Below are 24062 nucleotides of genomic sequence, written 5' to 3'. Positions count from 1 at the left end.
TGTCTTAAACCTCTGCTATTGTGAATATTCCATTTACAGTATGTTCCATTTCCAGCATATCAATAAGTTGGTTAATATAAAAACAAAATAATATTGGGCTTAGAATACAGCCTTGTCGTACACCAGATAAACAATCAAAAAAGGGTGTTATTTGAGTTTTACACATGAACTCGTAGAATTATACATCGATTTAAGTGTTGTATACATTTTACCATGAATATCCTTTTTAATCAGTAGAGATAATAATTTCAATCTATTTAAAGAATCGAATGCTTTAGAAAAATCAACATAGAGGCAATAGAACCTCCCTTTAGATTTAGATAATTACTTCTGAACTAATCCATGAAGAGTGAATATTTGATCTATAGTCGAGTACCCAGTACGAAAACTTGCCTGAGCGTCCGTATATTTGTCGAGTGATTCTGACCATATTTGCAATCTATAATTCAAAACGGACGTATAAATTTTACCAAAGCTATCCAAAAGAGAGATACCACGGTAATTATTCACATCGCTTTTGGAGCCTTTTTATGCAAAGGGGATATCAATGCTTTCGACCTTGAACTGGGGAAACGACCACTATCAAATATTGCATTAAACAATAGAGTCAATATACGGGTTAATTGTGAACAACAAGATTTTATAAAATCGATTCCAATATCCTCCATACCAGGTCATGTACTTGCTTTCATTTTCTTTATACGTTTCATCACTTCTTGTTCTTGTATTCTGCCGTTTAATATAAAATCTGTTTCACATGCTGTGTTAGCACAAGTGTTTTCAAAAGAATTGACATGTAAGAAAGTTTCGTGTGAAAATTCACTATTGATGGTGGCAGGTGACGGATTCAGTAACTCTTTAAAGTAGTTAGCCCATTCTTCTGGTGATATGTTAGGGAATATTTCGTTTCTAGGTTTATAAGATTTTAAACTTTTCCAAAATTAATTATATAACAATACTGTAACACCGTGATAACGTTCCAAACAATATCTTTATAACCCATCAAGACAACGTACCTGATAACGTACCAAACAATATCTATATAATACGCCAAGACAACGTACCTGATAACGTACCAAACAATATCTATATAATACGCCAAGACAACGTACCTGATAACGTACCAAACAATATCTATATAATACGCCAAGACAACGTACCTGATAACGCACCAAACAATATCTATATAATACGCCAAGACAACGTACCTGATAACGTACCAAACAATACTTATATAACACGCCAAGACAACGTACCAAACAATAATTGTATAAACCAAGATGATGTAACTAACAATACCAGTCCTAGATAACGTACCTTATCCATACACCAAGTCAACGTAAAGTATCCATAGCTATAAAACACACCAAGACAACGGACATTATGCCTACCAATACAACACAACAGGATAGCGTACCAGACAATACATATTTAAAACACCATGATATCGTACCAAATAATACCAATATGACAGATTTTAACATTTCAAAAAATATTTATGACAAAGTTAGTTTTCAAGGATTTTATTTATGCATGATTTCCTTTTGCTTATTTGAATTTTTGGATAAGTCAGGTGTCAGAGAATCGTGAGTCGGTGCTACACAAAATCTGAAATTAGTTTAACACGAAAAACGTGAAAACGGAATTTGCTTCTTCAGGTATGATAAATATCTCTTCTTCGACTCAAACCTTCAAAACAACAAATGGCTACTCGTTCTATGGTTAAGAATTGATGTTTCAGGAAAGAAAACAAATCCTTGTCTGCTTTTTTTCAAAACATAACGCCCAATATTTGAATTAAGTTAATCTAAAAAGCTAGTTGTCAAGATTCATTGGGACGATTTAAATTTACTCTGACAGTCCAAATTCACGAAATCGATATCGACACTTGGACAACTGTAGGCCTATAAGGCCCGAGCATAAAGGATGGAATGAGTGGGAAATAAATTCCATAATTTGAACTTAGAAGATTCGTAAGTCTTTAGTAGGAAACCTTTCTCCTTTAACTTAACTGACTGAAAACCATTCTTCATCTGATTTTGCATCCAATATGACAATCAATTTTACAGTATAATTAGTGTTCATTTAAATTGTAAATGTTTCATAAAAATCAGCATAGGAATTTAAGAAATAAGCTAAAATTTACAAAAGAACCAGTCTATCTGGTCTTGTATCTTGAAACACGCTCTATATTAAGAAACCTGATAATAATTGAGGGGAATTTGTAATTTAAATGAAGATGTTGGAGGATTTCGAAATAAGATTTCCCGGTGATCAAGTCATTCACCGACTTCAGTCAACCAAATATCACTGACTTGACAGGACTCATGAATATCAAGTTCTTCCTTCCCAATAGTGGATTTCATGGTCGTATGTAAAACTTCACTCTTTTTGTAATTTTTTTTCAAATAGTGAATTAAAAGCTAGTATGTAAACATGCACTTTATGATGCAAATGAAAGTTTTAATTAGGGTAATGATTTACAATTTGGTCATATCTTTCAACATCGCTACTGAAAGCTATGATGGATCGCGATGGATTGACCGACCTAACATTCAAAGAGATAAAACAATAGACACCACACAACCTTGCCCTCTTTTTCTTCTCGAGAGACCTTTTTTAAATTTTCAATTCATTATATCCTTCGACTGAACAGTGAAAAGCTAATTTTAACAGACCACCCATTGTTTATTACAACATCGCAAAGATTCATCCATTGACGTTATTACACCATTTGATAATTGACCAGTTGGAAATGCTGTTATTTGATTGTACATGACGGTATGGGTCTATTCCTCATCGGAATTCCATTTACCCACATTTATCAAAGCGAGGTTTAAAACTGTCGCTGTTGCTACTTTGAAATAAATTCCACATATCTATATAGCAGCGAATTATCTTTCTATTCCAAATTAGTTAAACATCCTACTCAAACATTCTCCTCAGGTCGCCCCGGATGGACATTACTGATTAGATTGATCGGCGATCTCTGAACAATTTTCTCCGTTGACAATTCAATTCAGTTTTTTCAGAAGCAAAACAAAATAATCAAAATGATTTAACATTCCACGACTGTGTGGATTTCAGCTGATACGCTAAAAAATCACCCACAGACCGATCGGCAGCGTTATTAAGCGAATTTGTGTAAAAGATATCATCCAGGTTTGAAACTAAATAACTGTTTTAAACAGAATTATTGTCAAACACCATCCGCACAACAAATGGCCAGTTTGAAAGCGGTCGTGGGAACACGCTAATTATGTTAACAATTATTCACTACAACACTTTGCAGTGTGATGTTCTAACTGTTTTTTAATCAATCTGTAAGCTAATTGGTTATTTATATCTGTTATTTTCAGAAATGGAAATTAATACGAGAAAATTATTTATCTACATACTAACCATCGTTGTTACCATGGCAACTTTGTCAAATCCAACCAACCAGTGCCGCACCTTGTCGACAGAAGTGGAAATTGTGAAGGAGATTACAGAGGAGCATCTGGGAACCGAGTATGTGCTGAGTTGTGTCGCTAAGTTACGTGTCAACAAATGTGAAGGGGTGTGCGATTCGAGCGTATCGCCCAGCGTTAGAAATCACAGAGGACTGAAAAAGGTAAATCATTTTCATTCATGATAAAAGCATCGGAAGATGGAGATAGAGGACTTATATGACAGGGGTTCAAATTATTAATCATTTAAAAAAGGGGAATCTCAGTATACAAACAGAAATCAGTTGCGTCAGTTTGCATTTAAAACCTGATTTTCAAAAATATCGCCTAAATCTTTTAAAAATCATTTCACTGCCTTATGATGGACACAGGCTTCAGTTTATAATATAAGTTGGTTCAAAGGATTCGCAATATGATTTTGTCTTTTAAGAATTGTAAATGCTGTCGTGAAAGAGAATTAGTGTCAAGAGTTATCGTACTTGATGAATGCTACTATGACGGTGACCTGATGCCTGGAGTAAGAACTACTTCAGTTATGGAACCTGTCAACTGTGGATGTTACCAATGCCATGATTAAACTCGAAGTCTGTGGCAGACGAAGTCCTATGGTGAAACTATTTGGACGATGTATTGTTGCAAGGCTTGACATCTACATCGTCTGCATGTAATGTTCATGTGAAGCAGTGTCTATAATTCCCGCCAATGACCTATATCATAATTTTATCGAAGCTTTGTTATGTCATATTATTTGACACCTGTCTTCAAAACAAAAACATGTATTGTATATTTTAATCATTGAAATTTATCTAGAACATTTCCTCGTTAGTTATAATCCAAAGTAAAAATCAATTTCAGTTTGGAATATTTTATTCGAATTTGAAAAAGAATTAAATAATTTGTACAGATATCTGTCAATAATTCCAAATTAAAATCGTTAAACAATATTGATGTACATTTTTGAAAAAGTACTACACTACCAAGACAGTGTTCAATATCCAATGGTCAATATCGGATGTTTTCTGTTGTGTTTCGAGGTAAAGAAGACATGGCTCTATTCATGGCTGCTGTACTTGGTCTTGTTTTACTCTCTCCTGAAATAACATAAACCATTTGTAACAATTTGAAAGAATTTATTAGAAGAGCATCTGTACTCAAATGGCCCAAAATATTGTATTAGGTGTTCTAACCATTACTAATGCAGAGGACATCTAGTAACCCAGTAATATCAAGTTTAGCCTTGTTGTCAATATAATGATCAGAATTGAAACCAGAAATGTATAATGCAGACATCAAACAAAATCAGGTTAATTTCACTATGAGAAAAAATTGGTGACTTGTTACATATAACTAATATTTCCTTAAACTAGAGTTCCGACAGAATACCAACTCTTAAAAAGCCCATTTGACTATCGACCAATGAGGTAAACATGAATATGTTATATGTTATATGCAAAGGGATTTTGTGCTTAAAAGCAGTAGTGAGCAAGATTCCTTATTGATATCATTCTATACATTTATCATTAATATTATTATTATTTGCACTGAATTTGAAATTCACTATAATTAACCATATTGTAAGAAAAGAAATAAGTGGGAGGATTGATTTAGACCATGGAATATTAGATGGGTTATTGTAACGAAAAGTAAATGTAATTGATATAGGATCTCTGGAGACCGCTGTATAAATATTATTATTGATATAAATTATAGTCGATACGGTGTTCGCTTTAACTATCATAACAGTATTATAGTAATCGCAGCCGAATCTATATTTTGTTAATCTTACATGCACCGACGGTTTGCGAACAATAATTTTCGGAGAGTATTTTGCAAAATATTGTACAAGAGTACCACGTAAATGGATTTATTTTGTTCTTTTTGAATAGGATTAAATCAGATGACCTTATAGACTCTTTATATTCTACAAAATTATTACGCGAAAGCTACTAGATGTATTTTGTTCTTTTTGAATAGGATTCGGCCTTAAAAATTGTACAAAATTATCACGAAAAAGCTTCAGTAATAGTACGTTTTTGAAATAGGATTCAGATACGCTTAGAGAATAAGTTTTTTTTCAGATTGTTGAGGACTCTTCAAGCAATGGTTTATGATATCTACTTGGTACTTTTTACTCACCTAAATGACGCTTGTTCGAAATAGCTTTCATCATACCTTGCTGTTCCTCAATAGCAGTTTCGTCAATTTTTGTACGACCTCTCTTACGTCTACCATTACTGTCTGTCTGTCTTTCCGCTGCGTTGACCGTAGATGTTCTTGTAGGTCTGGATTGTTTCAATTGCTTATGATCTGCAAATCACAATATAGAAATTAACAATTAAAAAGCAATATGACACCATTATTTGTTGATCGAAACAATGTGTATTTAGGTTGATTTGGTAGTTACTTATAATCACATAGCTTTCGATTATACCATTAGCGTATTGATTAAAATTACCATGTTTGGCTGGAATGTTGTTCTTTGGAACACCTTCTGGAAGCTTCTCTAAATAATCCAGATATTTAGCATTGACTAGACGTTTTTTATAACTCTCTTCTATTTCTTGACGAGTTCTTGGCATTCGGAAATCAAAACAACAACAAACAATTACCACTGAAAAAAAGTTATACTTAAGTTGACCAATGAAGAGCTTTATTTGGGGAAGACGCCATTGAGGAGATTTGAACTAAATACAGTCTAGTCGAGGAGAGTGAAATGCCTTTGCAATTATACGCCATGTATTTGGCGGCAGCAACATTAAGAGTTACAGTAGACAGTTGAGTAGGCTAGTTCTGATATTTCTTCATTATACGTGTTGGCCTGCTTTTAAAATATGTAAGTTTTGTTTAGCACAAATTCTTCTTTTTTAGTCTATCGACTTGCATAAACTGGTCCGTTATTCCATCTAAAGCTTCGCATCGATAAGTGAACACAACAGAGGTCAACTCGACTTGCACACCCTGATAATTGTGTGACATATATTAGTGATGTGTTCTTAACACCGGAACAGCATTGGGCAGATGTGCATTTATGGACAAAGTAAGAAGAAGAAGAATTTAGTCGCAGTTAATACCAATAATCGAATGTTGTTTCCAAAGTTATGTCCCTTTAACTACCGATTCGATTAAAAAATAATTTAAAAAAAAAAATAAATACTTTTCATACTTACTAACAATAATAAGAACTGTACCCACGATGAATACCAAATGCCATACTCGTAACGGACCTAAAACTTCCGTTTCTACTGTCAAACCTTCATCTTTCTTACTTTCAGTTTTACTCGGACCCTGATATAATTAAATGGGCATTATAACTATAAGCTGCCAACGAAATAGAAATAAAACAAGTTGGTTGATAAATAAACCAAGTACTAACTGTCAAAAATTACGTTCAGTATAGAGATAATATCATCAAGCTCTATGTTGGACTAAATATATACCCGTATATCAAATACAGTGTTTGTGATTATATTACCTTATCAGTGGTAGCTAGACTGTATACAATCTGTATTAATAAAATTAATACCACATCCATTTTCAATATTCTATTGATCTGTTTAGTGGAGTTCATTGTCAATCCATTTATTTTATATTAATGGCAGTCTCAAGATAAAACAACTATACTTGTCAAAAATAAATGTTCGAGGTAGGTACTTTTCTGTTCCACATTCTGAGACTATCCAGAGTATCCAAATCTAAAATCAAGCTTTATTTGATTAACCTCCAATTCGAGAATGAAAGGCATAAACGTTCAGAAAGATTAAAAACTTCAAACATGGACACACATTGGTTAACCATTTTACGCATGAGACAGTCAGACGGGAAAATTAATTTGCCAACGACAATGGTTTTGTTGGTATTTCAAAAATTGTACGTCGAAAGTATTTTTTGTGGGACCTGTGAAGGTTTCGCTTATCTGAATGTCAGTTATGTCCCCTTACACAGCAGAACACAAAAGTCTGTTTTGAAATTTTGAAATAAAACCGAACGTCAAATCATACAATCAAACCACTGTCAAATCCTGTTGAAATCTTCACACTACCGAATATTCGAATAGGGTATCACTTAATGTTACACTAGTCTGATGTATGATAAGTTCCTCTTGCGATTTCCATCATCACGACTACTACAGTATAGAATAACTCTGGTATAGTTACAATCACCAAGTGTTCTGTATAGAAATGACAAATAAATCGATCACTATTCAATTGTTTCTTTGATACTTTGTGTTTACTCTACCAAGACTACTAGTAGACTTGATTATCCTGATATTTATTGCCTTTTTTAATGGTTGCAGAATTAAATGAGATCTATTTTATATTTCATTCAGTATTATTGAATGTCTTAAAGCAATTGATTAGTTTGAAGAAGCCTGGAGGAACTGTGACAGAGTTGTAAGGGAGATTTAGCTGTTGGAAACCAGGCGAGTATGTTTACCAGCAGAGTATGTGACAAGTGACAAGATCATAAAAAACATATTTTGGTTTGTGTCCACCACTCGAATTTACCTCAGAGTGTATTCGAAAGAACCTTGGAAGACTACTGCCAAAATCTGTTTGACGATTATGTCAGCTTAAACCCATATCATTTGCGATGTGTCATATACATGAATTAATCGCTTGAATTGTACGTATAACGTCTGAATGTTCGAGTATAAAATATATAACATATTTCTATAGCAACATATCATATCAACAATTACTCTTTTAAGTTATTGCTATGTATTGATTTTAGACAGCGATAGCAGTATTAAAGGTAAATAAAGATTTAATTGTGTACTACAGACCATTTTAAGTCTTTTGGTTAAGAATGCATAATATTGAAACTTATAGCCTGTTGATTTTGTATACATCTACTATTGGTACAATTAGGTTATGTTCTTCTGAACTGGAGGGTTAGTTCACATTGACTAAGGTGTCTTAACCATCACCACGAAACCAGATACATAATGTAACTTTCGGTAAGAGACATCGGGCTTTTCCAGGAACAAAGATCTTAAAACATGACAAAAATATGATCACTGTCTACGTATGAGGTTTGGCTTCTTATGTCACGGGGGTATTCGAGTTGAGCTATACTAATTGGTCGGTTGCAACAGATATGGAAGTCGATGACTTCCATTTAAAAAATAAGTGACATTTAGGGGTAGAGATCACATTAAATACACAAATGTATGGTTTTATTGTACAATACCTTTCGCCTGATCATGACAATGTAGATTGTTGAAACGTTGTGTACAATAAAACAAGGAAGTAGTACACCATAAAACTGTGTTTCATTATTTAATTCATTTTAATGTTGGTACTACTCACGTGGATCTAGGGACGACAATCACTAGTATCACGTGGTACCTTCTGTTTCTGTCACATCATTATATGGTGTCGATTCAAGTTGAATCGGTAGTGAGAGAATGCTGCTATGACGAATGATTCAAACCAATTAAGGATATAATAATGACATAATTTAATAATTAATGCACTGACAAGAATATGGCAAATACATAGTAACAAATAAATGTCATATACAAAGGATTTATTGAGAAAAAGGCATAGGTTTCGGTTGAAACGTCCACACAAAATATCACAACATTGACTAGAAGCTATGAATGAATATTGATGAACTATACGTGGTTATCGACTTTTAACAAATTATACACTTTGAATATTTTCTATTGAGAAGTAGACAATGTAGTATATGCGCAACGGTAATCGTAACATTGGAATCAACTAGTTCTAAACCAAAACTTCAGCCACATTCGAAAACCATGAGTCCTAATATCGAAGATGGCAAATCACGACAGTAAGATAGCATAGCAATAATAGATACTAAAGTAACAATTTGCTTGCTATACTAGCCGCATTGGAAATACGACAGAGTTTATTCAAAATGAGCACTAATAATGCAAACCTCACCGCACAACTACAACATAAAATCCTAACAGATGAATTCAAATAACATAAAAACATCAATTGATGTAGGAGATAATACCATAAAAACATCAATTGATGTAGGATATAATAACAAAAAAACATTTGGTGATGTAGGATATAATAACAAAAAAACATCACTTGATGTAGGATATAATAACAAAAAAACATTAGGTGATGTAGGATATAATAACAAAAAAACATCACTTGATGTAGGATATAATAACATAAAAACATCAAGTGATGTAGGATATAATAACATAAAAACATCAATTGATGTAGGAGATAATACCATAAAAACATCAATTGATGTAGGATATAATGACATAAAAATATTAGGTGATGTAGGATATAATAACATAAAAACGTCAATTGATCTAGGATATAATAACATAAAAACATCAAGTGATGTAGGATATAATAACATAAAAACATCAAGTGATGTAGGATATAATAACATAAAAACATCACGTGATGTAGGATATAATAACATAAAAACATCGTGTGATGTAGGATATAATAACATAAAAACGTCAATTGATCTAGGATATAATAACATAAAAACATCAAGTGATGTAGGATATAATAACATAAAAACATCAATTGATGTAGGATATAATAACATAAAAACGTCAATTGATCTAGGATATAATAACATAAAAACATCAAGTGATGTAGGATATAATAACATAAAAACATCAATTGATGTAGGATATAATAACATAAAAACATCAAGTGATGTAGGATATAATAACATAAAAACATCAATTGATGTGGGATATAATAACATAAAAACATCAATTGATCTAGGATATAATAACATAATAACATCAATTGATGTAGGATATAATAACATAAAAACATCAATTGATGTAGGATATAATAACATAAAAAAATCAAGTGATTTAGGATATAATAACATAAAAACATCAATTGATGTAGGATATAATAACATAAAAACATCAATTGATATAGGATATAATAACATAAAAACAGCAAGTGATGTAGGATATAATAACATAAAAACATCAATTGATCTAGGATATAATAACATAAAAACATCAATTGATGTTGGATATAATAACATAAAAACATCAATTGATGTAGGATATAATAACATAAAAACATCAGGTGATGTAGGATATAAACACATTTAAAAAAGATTGAACAAAATTTGTCTCAATCACAACCAAATTATGCAAAAGTTTCATATTTTCATATTCTTGTCACGTTACCTGTTTGTGACTGTACACACATCCACTCCATAAATTCTCGCCCTTGAAATGGAAACCGATAGTCCTAATCTCTTATGGCTATAACATTTGAACTTAGAGTGTTCACTCCAAATATATCTTAAAGCTATCTGATAAATAGATTTTCATAATTTTAAGTGAGATTTCCATCGCTACCAATATCTGGAAATTTATCCAATACTTGTTCCGAGGATCCTTAGGATAATAAACAGATGGACAACGCAGCTGATTAAAATTATAACACATAAAGTTATAAAAGGACAAAAAAAACCATTAAAATATCAAAACAGTTTCCGACATACTAAAACAAACCCATCTTTTTCTTAACGACGGTACACCACCAACACGGCCACGAGCTTCAGAATGTTCTAGAAAATCACCACGTGTCTTCATGAGACAAAGAAGGTGGCAATAACTGGAAGAATAACAACCATATAAGAAGTTATTAATGACGTTGCCATGGAATTCTGTATATTAACTGGTACAATAACTGATATTTTATTATCAGAGGTTGGTGGAATTTCATCGTGCTGTAACATCACTCCCGCTGAAATACAAAACATATAATCATTAACAATTTGTATGATGAAAAAATAGCTCTGATGCGCGACTTGATTTAATCACACGGCCCCTCTGGCTATATGTTTTGACACAATTTTTAGGCATTCCACACTCCAGAGGCTAGGAATCTACCACACTTATATCTTCACGTTTACAGTTCTATGTCGCGACTCCAGAGTTAGAAGACTTTAGGTGTGGTATTTAAACTGCTGCCATTCAGTGTTTCCATTTGGATACTAATATATATTTGATAAATCTATAAAGTTATTAATGGGGGGGAGACTACATCCACATTTTTTATTTGCATCATTAACATATTTAGTTTTGCTTAGATTACAACTTTCCGCATGTCGACCATCTCTTTTAACATGACAAATCAAATATAGATCAAACATGAAATAACCGTAGAATAAACGGTGATGGCTATAAATCAACTTAGCAGTAATTAAACTGCTCCAAGTTACCCAAACCTTGATAAATATTTGTGTCAGTATCGCAGAGAATGAATGATATAGTGCATTGAACAAGCAAACCAGAAGGGTGGTTATCTGAATGATATATTACGTTTTCATATATCATAAATTGTTTTAGTAATATGTGGTTTGTAAAGGTTCAGCCGGTTAGTGCTTGATAAAACTGGACAAAATTCCATCAAATTTATATTCGTGGCAATAATGATTACCTTCCGCTGCAAACAAGCCTAATAAGATATCGATCCGAATTGAGGTCCTGAATTATAAAATTACGCAATCAATCTACCAAAGTCTCTCGGATAACATTCAATCAGTCGTAAATTTAAATATTCGATTGTATTATAAGGAAATGTTTGGAATAATTCTCGTTTTAAATTATGATTCAAATGTAGTTGCAAAATGCAATCCTTTGTATTAACGTAGAAAAGGGTTACTAGTTTGTTTTTATGTGCACAAATATAGCCTTAAAGATATAAAAAAAAAGTTCAAAGATTAAGCGTGGTTTTTATTGCCTTTTTATAGATATATATTTAGACGAAACATTTCCTTTAACCCTGTTTGTGTCAGACCAGGGGGAGGTCGTCTACTCTCTTCGTTTGTTTCACAATCAAGAGAGAAGTGCTTGACAATTTAGTTAAATAGAAATTAAGGCCAGTCGGCAATATTGACGTTTTCAGTCTCCTTATAATCCTCGGTGGTCGAATATTAAGACGGTTGAAATGTCAAATATAAAGAGATGCCAGGATAGTCGAGACTCAATAGTCCTGATTATCACAGTTCAATTTCTAATTTATCATAAACTAGCTCGATGATTTCTATCTAAATATAGGATATTTACTGTCAGGCTTCTAAGAGATTGGATCTGGAAAGTTCATGAATTGTTTCCTCTGTTCCAAAAATGTTTAAATCCTCCACCTTGATAAATATATCACAACTTTAACAGTATCTATTCTATCATTTGGATTTTCTAACCCCGATCGAAAAAGAAAATCGAACTCACGCAAATACATGCCGATCTGACGTAATATTTCGTAATAAACGATTAGTCCTGGCATTCATTAGAACCGTTTCATTATTTCTGACTTTTTCTTGACGTTTACCAGAGACATTTTATAAGAAATTCCGATATATAATTCAGCTGGAAAATATCTATCCATTAATAATGAACCAACATTAATACTATTAAGAAGACAAGTTTGATGGATTTCTAGGAAATATCGCCAACTAAGTAAATTATTGGTGTTATGCATGAAGATAATATTCTTATATTATTTAATAAAATATTATGCATCTTGTAAAATGACATGAGCAATCTATTCTGCACCAATGGTTTAACAATTTAACATGCAAGGTTTTTTTTCTACTGATAATTTACGAAATCTCTATCGGGATTGCAACTTCCTTCATTACTGTTATCTATCTACAGCTGGGTTGTCTGAAATAATCAACTTATTCGTGGTTGTCAAACTTTCAATGAATATCAAACACGTATTGAAAGCATTTGATTGGATACACGGGTTTCAAAATCACTAGAGAGACCAAATCATTATCCTTTGTTTGCAGAAAAAAATGATGCAAAATTTTCTATGAGGTATATCAAGCCTTGACGAAATACTCCCTTGTATACAAATTAGTATACACTGTAGAATGGGTGTAATAATGCTGTCGTAGAATCAATTAACTACAGAACACACCAGTAGAACATATTTTGAATGTTCACGTTTTGCCAAACACAATGATCACTTTAAGATGTATTTCTCCGTAATTATATTCAGTGTTCTACTTACTGCTCGTAATGTGACCACGTGCATACAGTTGATACCATTCATTGAATAGATCCAAGTGATCATCTTTATTGATCTTTAATGGTCTGGTAATTTTACAGTAAATGAAACCGTCTCTATATCTGGCAGCAGTCAGGTTAAAGTTGCTGTCTTTAGGTTCAGGTCGAGCATGGCGGACGATATTCGTCATAGCCACTGCTTCTACATCTTCGTTAAAATCTGTTTTACGCTTACACACCAACACGTCGTCATTTCCTCCCTAAAATGTAGCGAGTGATAAGCTTTCATAGTATTTACCAACGTTTTAAACTTACATTACATGTATTTAATATAACAGTGTTGTTGAAAGGGATCTTAAAATTGAAGACATGGTGTATTGTTTCTAATTAGCTTGTTTGAAATATCTACAGACTAAACGGCGTTTTCTTGAAAGTTCTTTAAATCTGGTTTATTGATATTCAATGCATATCCTCAATTTCTAGTATCGTGACATAGGATAGGTCACAAACAATGTTTTTAAGTGATTGCAGGCTTGTGTCATACTTACCATACTGTCGTCAGAGGAGAAACCTATCGCCACCCAGCCCATAGTTTCAGCACTGATCTCTATCTCCACGTCACTAGGGCCAAGAGTTTTATACGACACAAAATACTGACATTCCATATGAGCACATTCTGGAGAACCAAACCTGCAATTTACAAATTAGTCCATAAAAAACATTTTACCACCAGTTACCCTTCAATTAACAGGAAGCAGCATGTGAAATTTACACCGAATTTAAATTGGCTTTGCATCGCTGGCAGAATCTATCAAAAACTAAAACATAAACCGATAAACAGTTTTGAGTTTTGTGGGCTCCATTGATATTTTTCAGTAACCATCGCATTATTGTTATGATACCGATAACGTAGGAACAAAAAGCAAAATTATAACAGTTTTTATCAGCCAAGAAAAATGTTCCTAACTGGTTGAACTAGTCTTAGTATACCAAGAACTTACTTCCGGCAACAAAATGCTTTCCAGAAAACTGTATAATGAAAGCGTCAACTGAATACAGAGATGATTGGTTCTATCTGACTCAATAACATAATTATTTCCACATGTCGTATTAGCCAAATCAGACAATAAATGGGGAAACACGAATAAATGGGAAAACACGCTTTCTGATCAAATGATTTGTCGTAAAAAAAATCATGGCCATGCCAATCATGCTTCAATTCTTCAATAATATTTCATCTAATTTTACCTTTAATCTATTTTCAATTGTTCTTGTCTAGACTATATGACTCTCATTGTAAACATACTTCATAGTCCTAGAGCCTGTCACTCAATGTCTTTATTTGTACTATTAATAAAATGGAAAATTTCGGTGCTAAGACAAACTAACAAACTAAAAATTGCGGAAATTTGGGTGAACATTGGTTCGCGTAATTGAAAATCATAATTCAATTTTGAATCCGTGTAAGACCAACTTTGGGTAAAAGGATAGAAAATGGCATGTAGTTTGAATTCTTTTAAAAGAAGAGTACCTTATACAAGTAAGTTCTTTCCCACAGTCTCTTGGTTTAAGTGGTGTTCCATCTAAAAAAAAAAAGAAGAAAAGATCAGAGAAATAGATAACCTGCAGGTTGAATGAATTTATGTTTTATCTAGAAAACTAGCAGAGGTATGGAGTTAAATCTTAAAAGTATCTTAATTTCGAGAAATGACTCGACTTATCGGTACTAATATGTCGTTTAACACGTGTCGACCTCCTTTTCGCTATTCAATATAACTGAAACAAACAATAAGCCAGAAGTCTGCGAAGAGCATAGAGTAACAAATTAGCTGAAATCCATATAGCCTCATTGGGAAAATAAAATCTTCAGTCTATAAGATTGACGTGACGTGTTACAAGGCTAAGACATTAACAATCATTATGTTCAAAAGTTTACTTTCGTTTCTCGTGTAGAAACAGTATAAAATTTGTCTGAACCGGATATCTCCCCATCTCGCTAATTCTGGCTAAATCTCCCAATCGCTTTAAATGTCAATAGAAAGCTTGTTAATGATGTTTGTGTATAATTCTGATAATGTTTCTAAGCTTCCATTATATTCTCGTTATACCCTCCTCAAGTCAGCTTCAGTTTTTCTTGACATTATCAAATTGTTTATTTTATAGAAAAATTTAGTTCCATGTGTTTGCTTTGAATTTCGTATCTTTAAAGTTTACGAGAACTGAGATGAGTGTTCGGAGAAAATTGATAGAAAATTGAATTATGTTGACAAGAGAATTGTTAGAACAAAACACGATTTAGAAAACACAGATACAATTTAGTATAATTGAATGAACATGATATTGTGACGGTAAAATACCATTGACAGTTACATTTAATGTATCATGTTTATCCAAAAACTATTTATTGGAAATGAAACACTTAGTTCTTGTCACGAGTGTTGCTAGCCAGATTGAACTCGTGATGCCACTCTACGACTGGATTCGCCCAATCGTTGTCAATTCAAGAATCCAAGAAGCTTATTTTTTATTACGGTATAATTCAAACTGCTTCAGTTGTCTTCAAAATAGCATATTGTCTGAAACTGACATTGTCCATGGTCATAGAAATTTTAACATTATATTGTGTTTAGAGAACATTTAATATGAAATATAGTACATTCAAACACGTTATTTCTGGTATTATAGCATTGCCTAAGACGAGTCCATTAATTGAGAAATTTCAGATGTTGGGTGATACAAGGATTCGTACATGACATATGTTCAACAAACGTTCGATTCCCTAGACAAATGGAATGTCATGTTTTGACCCCAGCTGATGTGAGAGTAAAGAGGACCCGAGATAATTCTAGTCCCATATATATATTAGTATGTCTTGTAGAAACTAAATCGATCGTTTCAAATCTACTTTTCTCACTAAATTACCTTTCAACATAATATAACTATCTCCAGAATTACACGTGAGCTATATTAACTTTCCTGAGGGTAATAACTACCTAGTCCACATATAAGTCATAAAACTTCAATTTCCTATCTTACAACAACGAGCAATAAAATCATCTGCTCTCTTCACACATTCGTCCGTAAATGCAAAATTCACTTTCAAGTGAAATTGAATTTCAGCTAAAAAAAAAAAGAAATCAGAACTAATAGTCTTAGAATGACTTAGCCTTGATGGTTGGTTAGTAGATGACAAGTTAACGTTCGCTTCCAGCAGATGCTAATATCGCAAACTAGGTAGTTGTTGGTAGTCGTAGTAGTTGGTAGTTGGTGTTGATAAGTATATAGATATTTATACTTTGAATAGAAACAAATTTCCCTCCCAAATATTTCAACTAAAATGTCAAAAAATGTCAAAATTTTGAATTGAAAAATATCTTCTATTTTACTTTACATTTCATTTAACTTTTACTTTACATTTCATTTTACTTTAAATTTCATTTTACTTTCACTTTACATTACATTTAACTTTACATTTAATTTTACTAATTTCACTAATTTTTGAATTGAATATAAATAACTTTGTAAGTAATATTAAATGATTTATAAAGTTAATTTGATTATTATCGTCATAAATACCTTAATGTTTTAAATTAGTTGTCAGTTCAATGTTGAAATTATTATGATCAAATATTTTACTTATTTCATCCCATAATTCTTGTGATTTGTAACAAAAAATAAAAAGATGTTCTGTTGTCTCCAAATAAGAGTTGCAGAAATCACATAAATTTGAGGTTACAATATTCATTTTAAAAAGTTTAGTATTCGTAAATACAATATGATGTAAATATTTAAACATAAATGAACGGTGTCTGGAATTAGGTTTTATTTATATTTTTGAATAATATTTCAATATCCTGATCTGAAAGTTTAATATTTAACCTATCTTCCCATTTCTTCACACATGCAGGTTTACTATAGTTTATATATTTATAAGCTTATCATAAATAATTTTAGATGAAATGTTTTTAAAATTACATTTATACAGTTTGTTTAAATTTGTATCTAAAATTTTTTCTATTGATTCTTTATAAACTAATATATCATTATCTTTTGCATCATTTTCTTTTAAGTATTGAACTGCACAATTAATAAATTTACTTATGCATGTGTAAATTAAAGGTGAAAGATTCTTTTTGTTGGTCAATTTCAACAATATCCGATACAGTTAGTATATTATTATTTATGAGATGTTCATCAAAAAGATAATTTCTATTTAATTTTAGGTTTATATTATGTCATAAAATTTGTTCTTTTGGTTTTGATATTTCATTAATGAATTTTGTATAAATTTCATACCAGTTTTCATATAGCATGGAATAGAATGGAACAGAAATGTCTAATTTTTTTGGATAAATGCAAATAGGAAGAAAGGTATAGTCTGAAGTCTCCTAATTTTTCATTATATATCTATATGGTATTAACCAGGTCTGATTATTGGAATATACCAGTTTCTTAATCCAAAAAATTGAAGTACATGTTAATAAAAGTTTCAAGTTAACCATGTTTAAGCCACCGTTTCTATAATTTTTAGTCAATAAACATCTCTTCAACTTATCTACTCCATTCCAGAAAAATTTATACAGTAGTGAAACAATCTGGTCAACAAATTCTTTAGAATACACTATAACAGAGGCGGGGTAAAGGATTTTCGGTATAATGCAGGTTTCCTATTAAACTCAGATTATGTCTCATCCACGATTTTTTCATTTTTAGGGATCAGATCAATAAAATTTAATTTTAAGCTTGAGGTATAGCTTAATGAAAAAAAGATACCAAAAATTTTAATGAGATTTTCACATTTGTTAACTCCAAAGTTTGATATTTTTGCAAATTCATTTTTAGGGATATTAAGATTTAAAGCTTCTGTTTTACTACATTTATTGTTAATCCTGATACAAGGCTGAATAGTTTTAGAACTTCAAAAAGATGTCTTGCAGATTCATAGTCTTTGAGGAAGGCAGTTATGTCGTCAGCAAAGGCTATTAATTTAATTGCTTTTTTTCCAAAATTGATGCCTTTAATACACTCATTATTTCTGATTGCATCTAATAAAAGTTCAATGACAAAATTAAACAAATTAGATAACATGGGGTCACCTTGGCGAACTCCTCTATTAACCTTAAAAGACTTAGTAGTATATCCATTGTTAATTAAGCAACACGTAATATTTGAATACAGAGTTTTAACCCATCTGATGAAGTTTTTGCCAAAACCAAATTTGACAAGAGTTTGGAAGAGGAAGGGGTGTTCGATATTGTCAAAGGCCTTACAAAAATCGATTGCCAGAAGGAATCCAGTTATTCTTTTTTGTTTAGCAAGTTCAAAAATGTCACTTACAATTCTCAGGTTTTCCTGGATATGTCTTCCTGGTATAAATGCAGTTTGATTTGGATGAAACAAGTGGTTAAGAAAGGGTTTCAGTCTAATAGAAATTACTTTACTCAAAATTTTAACGTCAACATTAACGAGTGTTATTGGTCGCCAATTTGATAAAAAGGATCTGTCCTTATCTCCCTTAGGAATCAATTTTATAATAGACTGACGTTGGCTGCTAGATAGTGTCTGAAAACTAAAATTATACGAGTTGAGTAGGTATTTATAAATTTATGGCCAAAAAGTTGAATAAAATTCTATAGTTAGTCCATCATTTCCTGGTGTTTTATTGAATTTAAAAAGTTTAATTGCTTCATCAATTTCAAAATTCTACTTTATATTCAAATATATGTTTTACATTGTCGTCAATTTGCCTGTTTTGCTATTTTTTAGTATTGAATTTTCTTGTTTCATATACTTCGAAGAATACAGATTTTTCATAAAAAGATATATTTCGTTTAATATTAATTTTTGATCAAAAATCTGATTTCTATCATTTGTGGTCAATTTTTTGATTGTTGATTTTGACTTATTTTGTTTTTCTAAATTTCACCTTGTTCATAAAAATCGAATTTTGATCTAAGAATTGCTCCTGCAACTTCATTTTCGTATAATACATTTAACTTAGTTTTGTTAAATTGTAATTGTTCCAATTTCTCTGAGATAATTCCTTGAAAGGTTGTGTTTGATATTTCATTTTCTAATTTTTTCATCTCAAGTTCTAGATTATTTTTCAGTCCACGTTTTATTTTTTTGTTTACTTTTTGAAATTTTATAGTCGTCTCTCTGATTTTGAATTTTATGAAATCCCACAGACCATTATGATCTGTAATATCGAAATATTCATTTTTCCAATTATCTAAACATTTAATGATTAATTGCTTGTAATTTTGATCTTTTGTTAACAGAGAGTTATGAATATGTATACACATACCGAATTTCATTTGATTCCATCAAAAAATCTAGTTTCAGAGCGTTTACAAGCAAATGATGTACGGACGGACGGACCGACGGACAGGGGTGCCGACAATATACGTCCACATAGAGAGATGTGGGCGTATAATGAAATGTAAAGTAAAATGAAATGTAAAGTAAAATAAAATGTAAAAATAAATGAATTGAATTTTGATTATTAATTTTAAGGTAAGATAGTTTTTTTATGACAAACACACTCCTGCAATCATAGGCCATCATACTTCTGTTATTAGTACTTTTTTGAAAAGATATTCTAATAACCTTAATCCAGACTGTTAATATCATTCTATTACCTTTCTTTTAATATTTGACCTACTGACTAGTAACATACTGAAGGGTCTACAGTTATTGAATGTTGTTATACAATTAGTTGTTGTCATCATTTGGATGGGTATTTAATTTACCGAAATCTTGTATTCAATTACATTTTTCATTGTATTTTCAAATCAGAGGAAGTAAGACAGGTAGAAGTATGAGGCCAGACATGTAAAGGGGGATATATGTCAATGCCCTGAAAATATTTGGTGAGCTTCAATACCACTTAAAGACTTTAATAAAGGGACTCGACTAAGCTGATGGGCTGAATAATGTTTTGGATTTCGTTTAATGTTTTTTGATGTAGTCTGCATGGTAGATTTCGGAAAACTTATACATTGTATACTTCGAAAAGCAACGGAGATTGAAATTTCAAAAATGATGCTGCATCAGAGACCTTGAGTTGATAGAACTAAGTTACCTGATAGAGAAACTGTATCTCTCTTTCGTCTGGAATGGTAGCTAGTTTCCTCTGGTAAATCTGGAATGATTAAAAGAGGAAATCTATAGTTGATCTAACCAATCATCATAATTCAATGTATCATGCTTTTTTAACATAAGGCATACTATAAAATTGCAGACATTTATAGCAGATGGAATTTCATTCTAAATGCGCTTTAGTCATATGATATGAATGTGTCAAAAACGCACAGGCAATATATTTACCCTAGCTATATGTTTCAGCTGGTAAACATTGTGTTATTTATATATTCATATTGTATGTATTATTATTACAATATAATATTATGTCGAATTAACCCCTTTAAGTGAATTCACAATTCACAGCAAGTAGAAGAAAATAAAAAAAAATATCGTGACATATTTAAGAACCGTCAACCAATTATTCTCGGGTTGCATCCTGGACAAATATGTGAAATATTGATCAAAACGTACAGGATTTCGCAACCATTTCAAATATAACTCCATTTCTGTCAGCATGAAATACTTTTTCTAGTCATTAGTAACAAATTGACAGTAAAACTGTTACGAAATGCTCCACTGGGTCAATTTAGCTTGGTTCATTAGTCACAATTCTAAGAAGTATTAATACACGGAGTCAGAATTCTTTGGAAGCATTAATATATTGAGTTTTAGTGTTTAGAATTATAATGTCTTTATCTCGGTTTTGATCAATTTGAACATTTATTGTCGTCAACTCACACGTCAACTATGACCTGATGGGGTCTTGACAATTGCAAAGACATTCTGTACGTTACGATGTTGTTGTATAATCAATATTTTTCAATTTTCAACAATTTGTTGTCAACAAAGAATTATTTGAACCTGAAAAAGTTTTCCATTAAAACTTATCTATGACTTCTTCATGCTTTTGGTGTCTGCATTTTATCAAACTTTACTCAGAACTTTTCCCGAAGCTTTCCACCCACTATTTCAACATTATTATCAATCACCATTGTGGAAAACCTTTTAGCGCTTCGATTTCTCTGTGTGATATAATGATAATCGGAAACAGAACAGAATTAAGATTATAATATTGCCTTTCACTGGGAAAAACTGTGATATTTGACACGTCATCTGTTAATGTGTTCTTACGCCGTTTATATATTTACGCCAATTGTCAGAAATCTTTCATCTAACATATCTTTCAAATATGGTTTCTCCTTGGAAAAATGATATAGAATTTAGAAGTGATGAGTGTCATCATACATACGCATTAAATAAGTGCGAATTAACCTCTGGGTCATAAATACGTGGTCCCTAAATGAATTAAATTCATCGGTAAGTGTCATTATACAGGACTTATTCTCAACATATTTTTTTTCATTGTTTATCTTTCACATTAAGTGTCACGCACACGTCTATGTGTGTTTGTGTTGCAAATGATTCTGTCACCACTTACAAGTTACTTGAACTCGTATTACTGAAATCAAAATTAGACCAAACGTTTATTCTGTTTCTTATTAGCTTGTATTGTTGATATAGACACTTAGACATTCAGTTGGGTTCTAAAGACGGCCTTCTTGAACATAAATCTGTTTGACGACGCGAACAAAAATTTATTCTGAGAAGCATTAGACTCTGAGAGCCCTTTTTGTTCGCGTCACAAAATCCCAGCGTTGGAGTGGGCTGAAATTTGATTGGCTGGCGATGCACAAGTAGGTCGTCTTTAGACCCTAATTGAAGTGGCTATATTAAAATTAAAGCTCATAAAAGAATTGGTCTAATATTAATTTGACTGGTCTGAAATGAACCTTACTAGTTATAGAGGTCAGAATTAAGTAAAATACAAACCTATTTTATATGCAAAGGTATTGGTTGTACCATGTAATTTCAAATCATACGCGAATCTGAAATTGACAATCAATTAAAGATGGGTTTCCTTGTACAGTCTGGATAAACAAAAACACAAATTTTGAACTTTCTTGATCAGTGTCTCATTGGAATACTTCTGGTAATTCTCTTCTAATTTAGCTAATAATGAATTAATTATGGACATGTGAGACAAACTGATATTTTTCCAAGTCATTAGAACACCATTACTTTCCTATTCATATAAGTATTAACATTTTCATTTTCATAATTGAAAATAAGGGAACCCATCTTTATTAGAATAAATTCAATATTGCATGGTCTAGTTAATCCCACTATGACATGAACAAGACCATTTGCGTTCAACAATATAGTGGGATTAATCTTTTGTAATATTGCATTTGTATTCGAGTGGAATACAACTGGGAATTAATTAATATTATGTACATTATTAAGTATCATAGAATGTACATCAACAACAAATCAATAGCCAGAGAGGAAAGTTATTCTAATTCAGCACGAAGAACTGATAAAATAGGAATTTATCATATGCAATACGTGATATATGAGTTTATAAGAATATATAATAAATAGTTTTATCAATCATGTCACGTTTCATGTGTGACCTTGACCTCATCTCCCTATCTGAATTCAGGTGAAGAATCTCGCACCCAAATTTTCGCAAATTGAGTAAAAATGATATTTTCAGTATTTGAATCTACAATATCTCACTAAGTTTTTAAGAAAATAATGGTATATCAATATTTCTCAAAGGCATTTGGATTTATTTCGTGAGATTAAAAAAAAATGATATGGTATATACTTATTGCATACCGTGCCATATACACATGAAACAAGTTTTAACATTCAACTTACATTAAAAAATCAATGCCGTCCACAACTGTTGAACGAAACAAAGTCGTTAATACAAATTTATCTCGATGGCCTCTTTTATTCCGCGTCAGAATAAATGTGTTATTTGTTCCATTACAGGAAGTGACAATACCATTAGATGGTCGAACGGAAGTAATAGAATTACCACTTCCAGGCAAGTGAAGCCATACACCATGGACGCTTGGACACCTTCTGATAACCACTGAAATGAGAAAAAAGCATATTGAAATTATTGAAAGGATGTCTGGAGAAAGGATAATAATATAGATAATATAAATCTACCAAGCAATTTGTTTTCACTATGGCACAATAATGTTTCAGATAATAACTTGTTAACATCGTCCCTGAAGCGAACTGTCATGAGCAGGGGATCCGTGACCATTTATAAAATACTAGTTAAATATTATGTGACTCAGCAATTCCAGCTTGTCAATGTATTGCCTACGTCGACATGCACAATGTTCAGTATGTTCCGATCTAGTCGTATTTATGCAGAATATAATTAAATCAATAATATTGTCAACTTGAACGTCTATTATATCAACGTACAATAATAAATCACCATTGTAAATGTAAACTTCATTACGTCAGTAAAATTATTTATGATAGAGAGTCATTAATGTCAGTTTTTTTGATTCCATAAAACGAACAAGGTCTGAGTCTAAGTCAAGGGCAATAACTCGAAAACCGTTCATCGAAAAATCGTGAATATCGAACTTGTCCAAGATCTCATCAATATAAAGTGAAAAAAAAACTTGGAAGTCGGAAGTGAAAAAATAACTTGGAAGTTG

The 24062-nt window shown here is 31.7% G+C and overlaps 2 protein-coding genes across 2 annotated transcripts; both read right to left on the bottom strand.

The window, feature by feature from the left end:
• Positions 1-4451: 4451 nt before the first annotated feature.
• LOTGIDRAFT_174311 (hypothetical protein) lies at positions 4452-6981 on the bottom strand (the record flags this gene model as incomplete). Its single annotated transcript, XM_009052914.1, has 5 exons — positions 4452-4540; positions 5586-5756; positions 5905-6060; positions 6617-6734; positions 6922-6981. The coding sequence occupies 5 exons, from the start codon at positions 6979-6981 to the stop codon at positions 4452-4454; spliced, it is 594 nt and encodes a 197-aa protein (XP_009051162.1).
• Positions 6982-11015: 4034 nt separating this feature from the next.
• Positions 11016-23854, bottom strand: LOTGIDRAFT_174310 (hypothetical protein; the record flags this gene model as incomplete). Its single annotated transcript, XM_009052913.1, has 9 exons — positions 11016-11173; positions 13448-13703; positions 13992-14133; positions 14975-15026; positions 16480-16563; positions 20528-20587; positions 22360-22415; positions 23254-23473; positions 23821-23854. The coding sequence occupies 9 exons, from the start codon at positions 23852-23854 to the stop codon at positions 11016-11018; spliced, it is 1062 nt and encodes a 353-aa protein (XP_009051161.1).
• Positions 23855-24062: the final 208 nt, after the last annotated feature.

This window comes from Lottia gigantea, assembly GCF_000327385.1.
Source record: "Lottia gigantea unplaced genomic scaffold LOTGIsca_191, whole genome shotgun sequence".
Classification (NCBI taxonomy): Eukaryota; Metazoa; Mollusca; class Gastropoda; family Lottiidae; genus Lottia; species Lottia gigantea.
The sequence above is the reverse complement of the archived record's forward strand: the minus strand, read 5'-3'. Positions and strand labels throughout refer to the sequence as shown.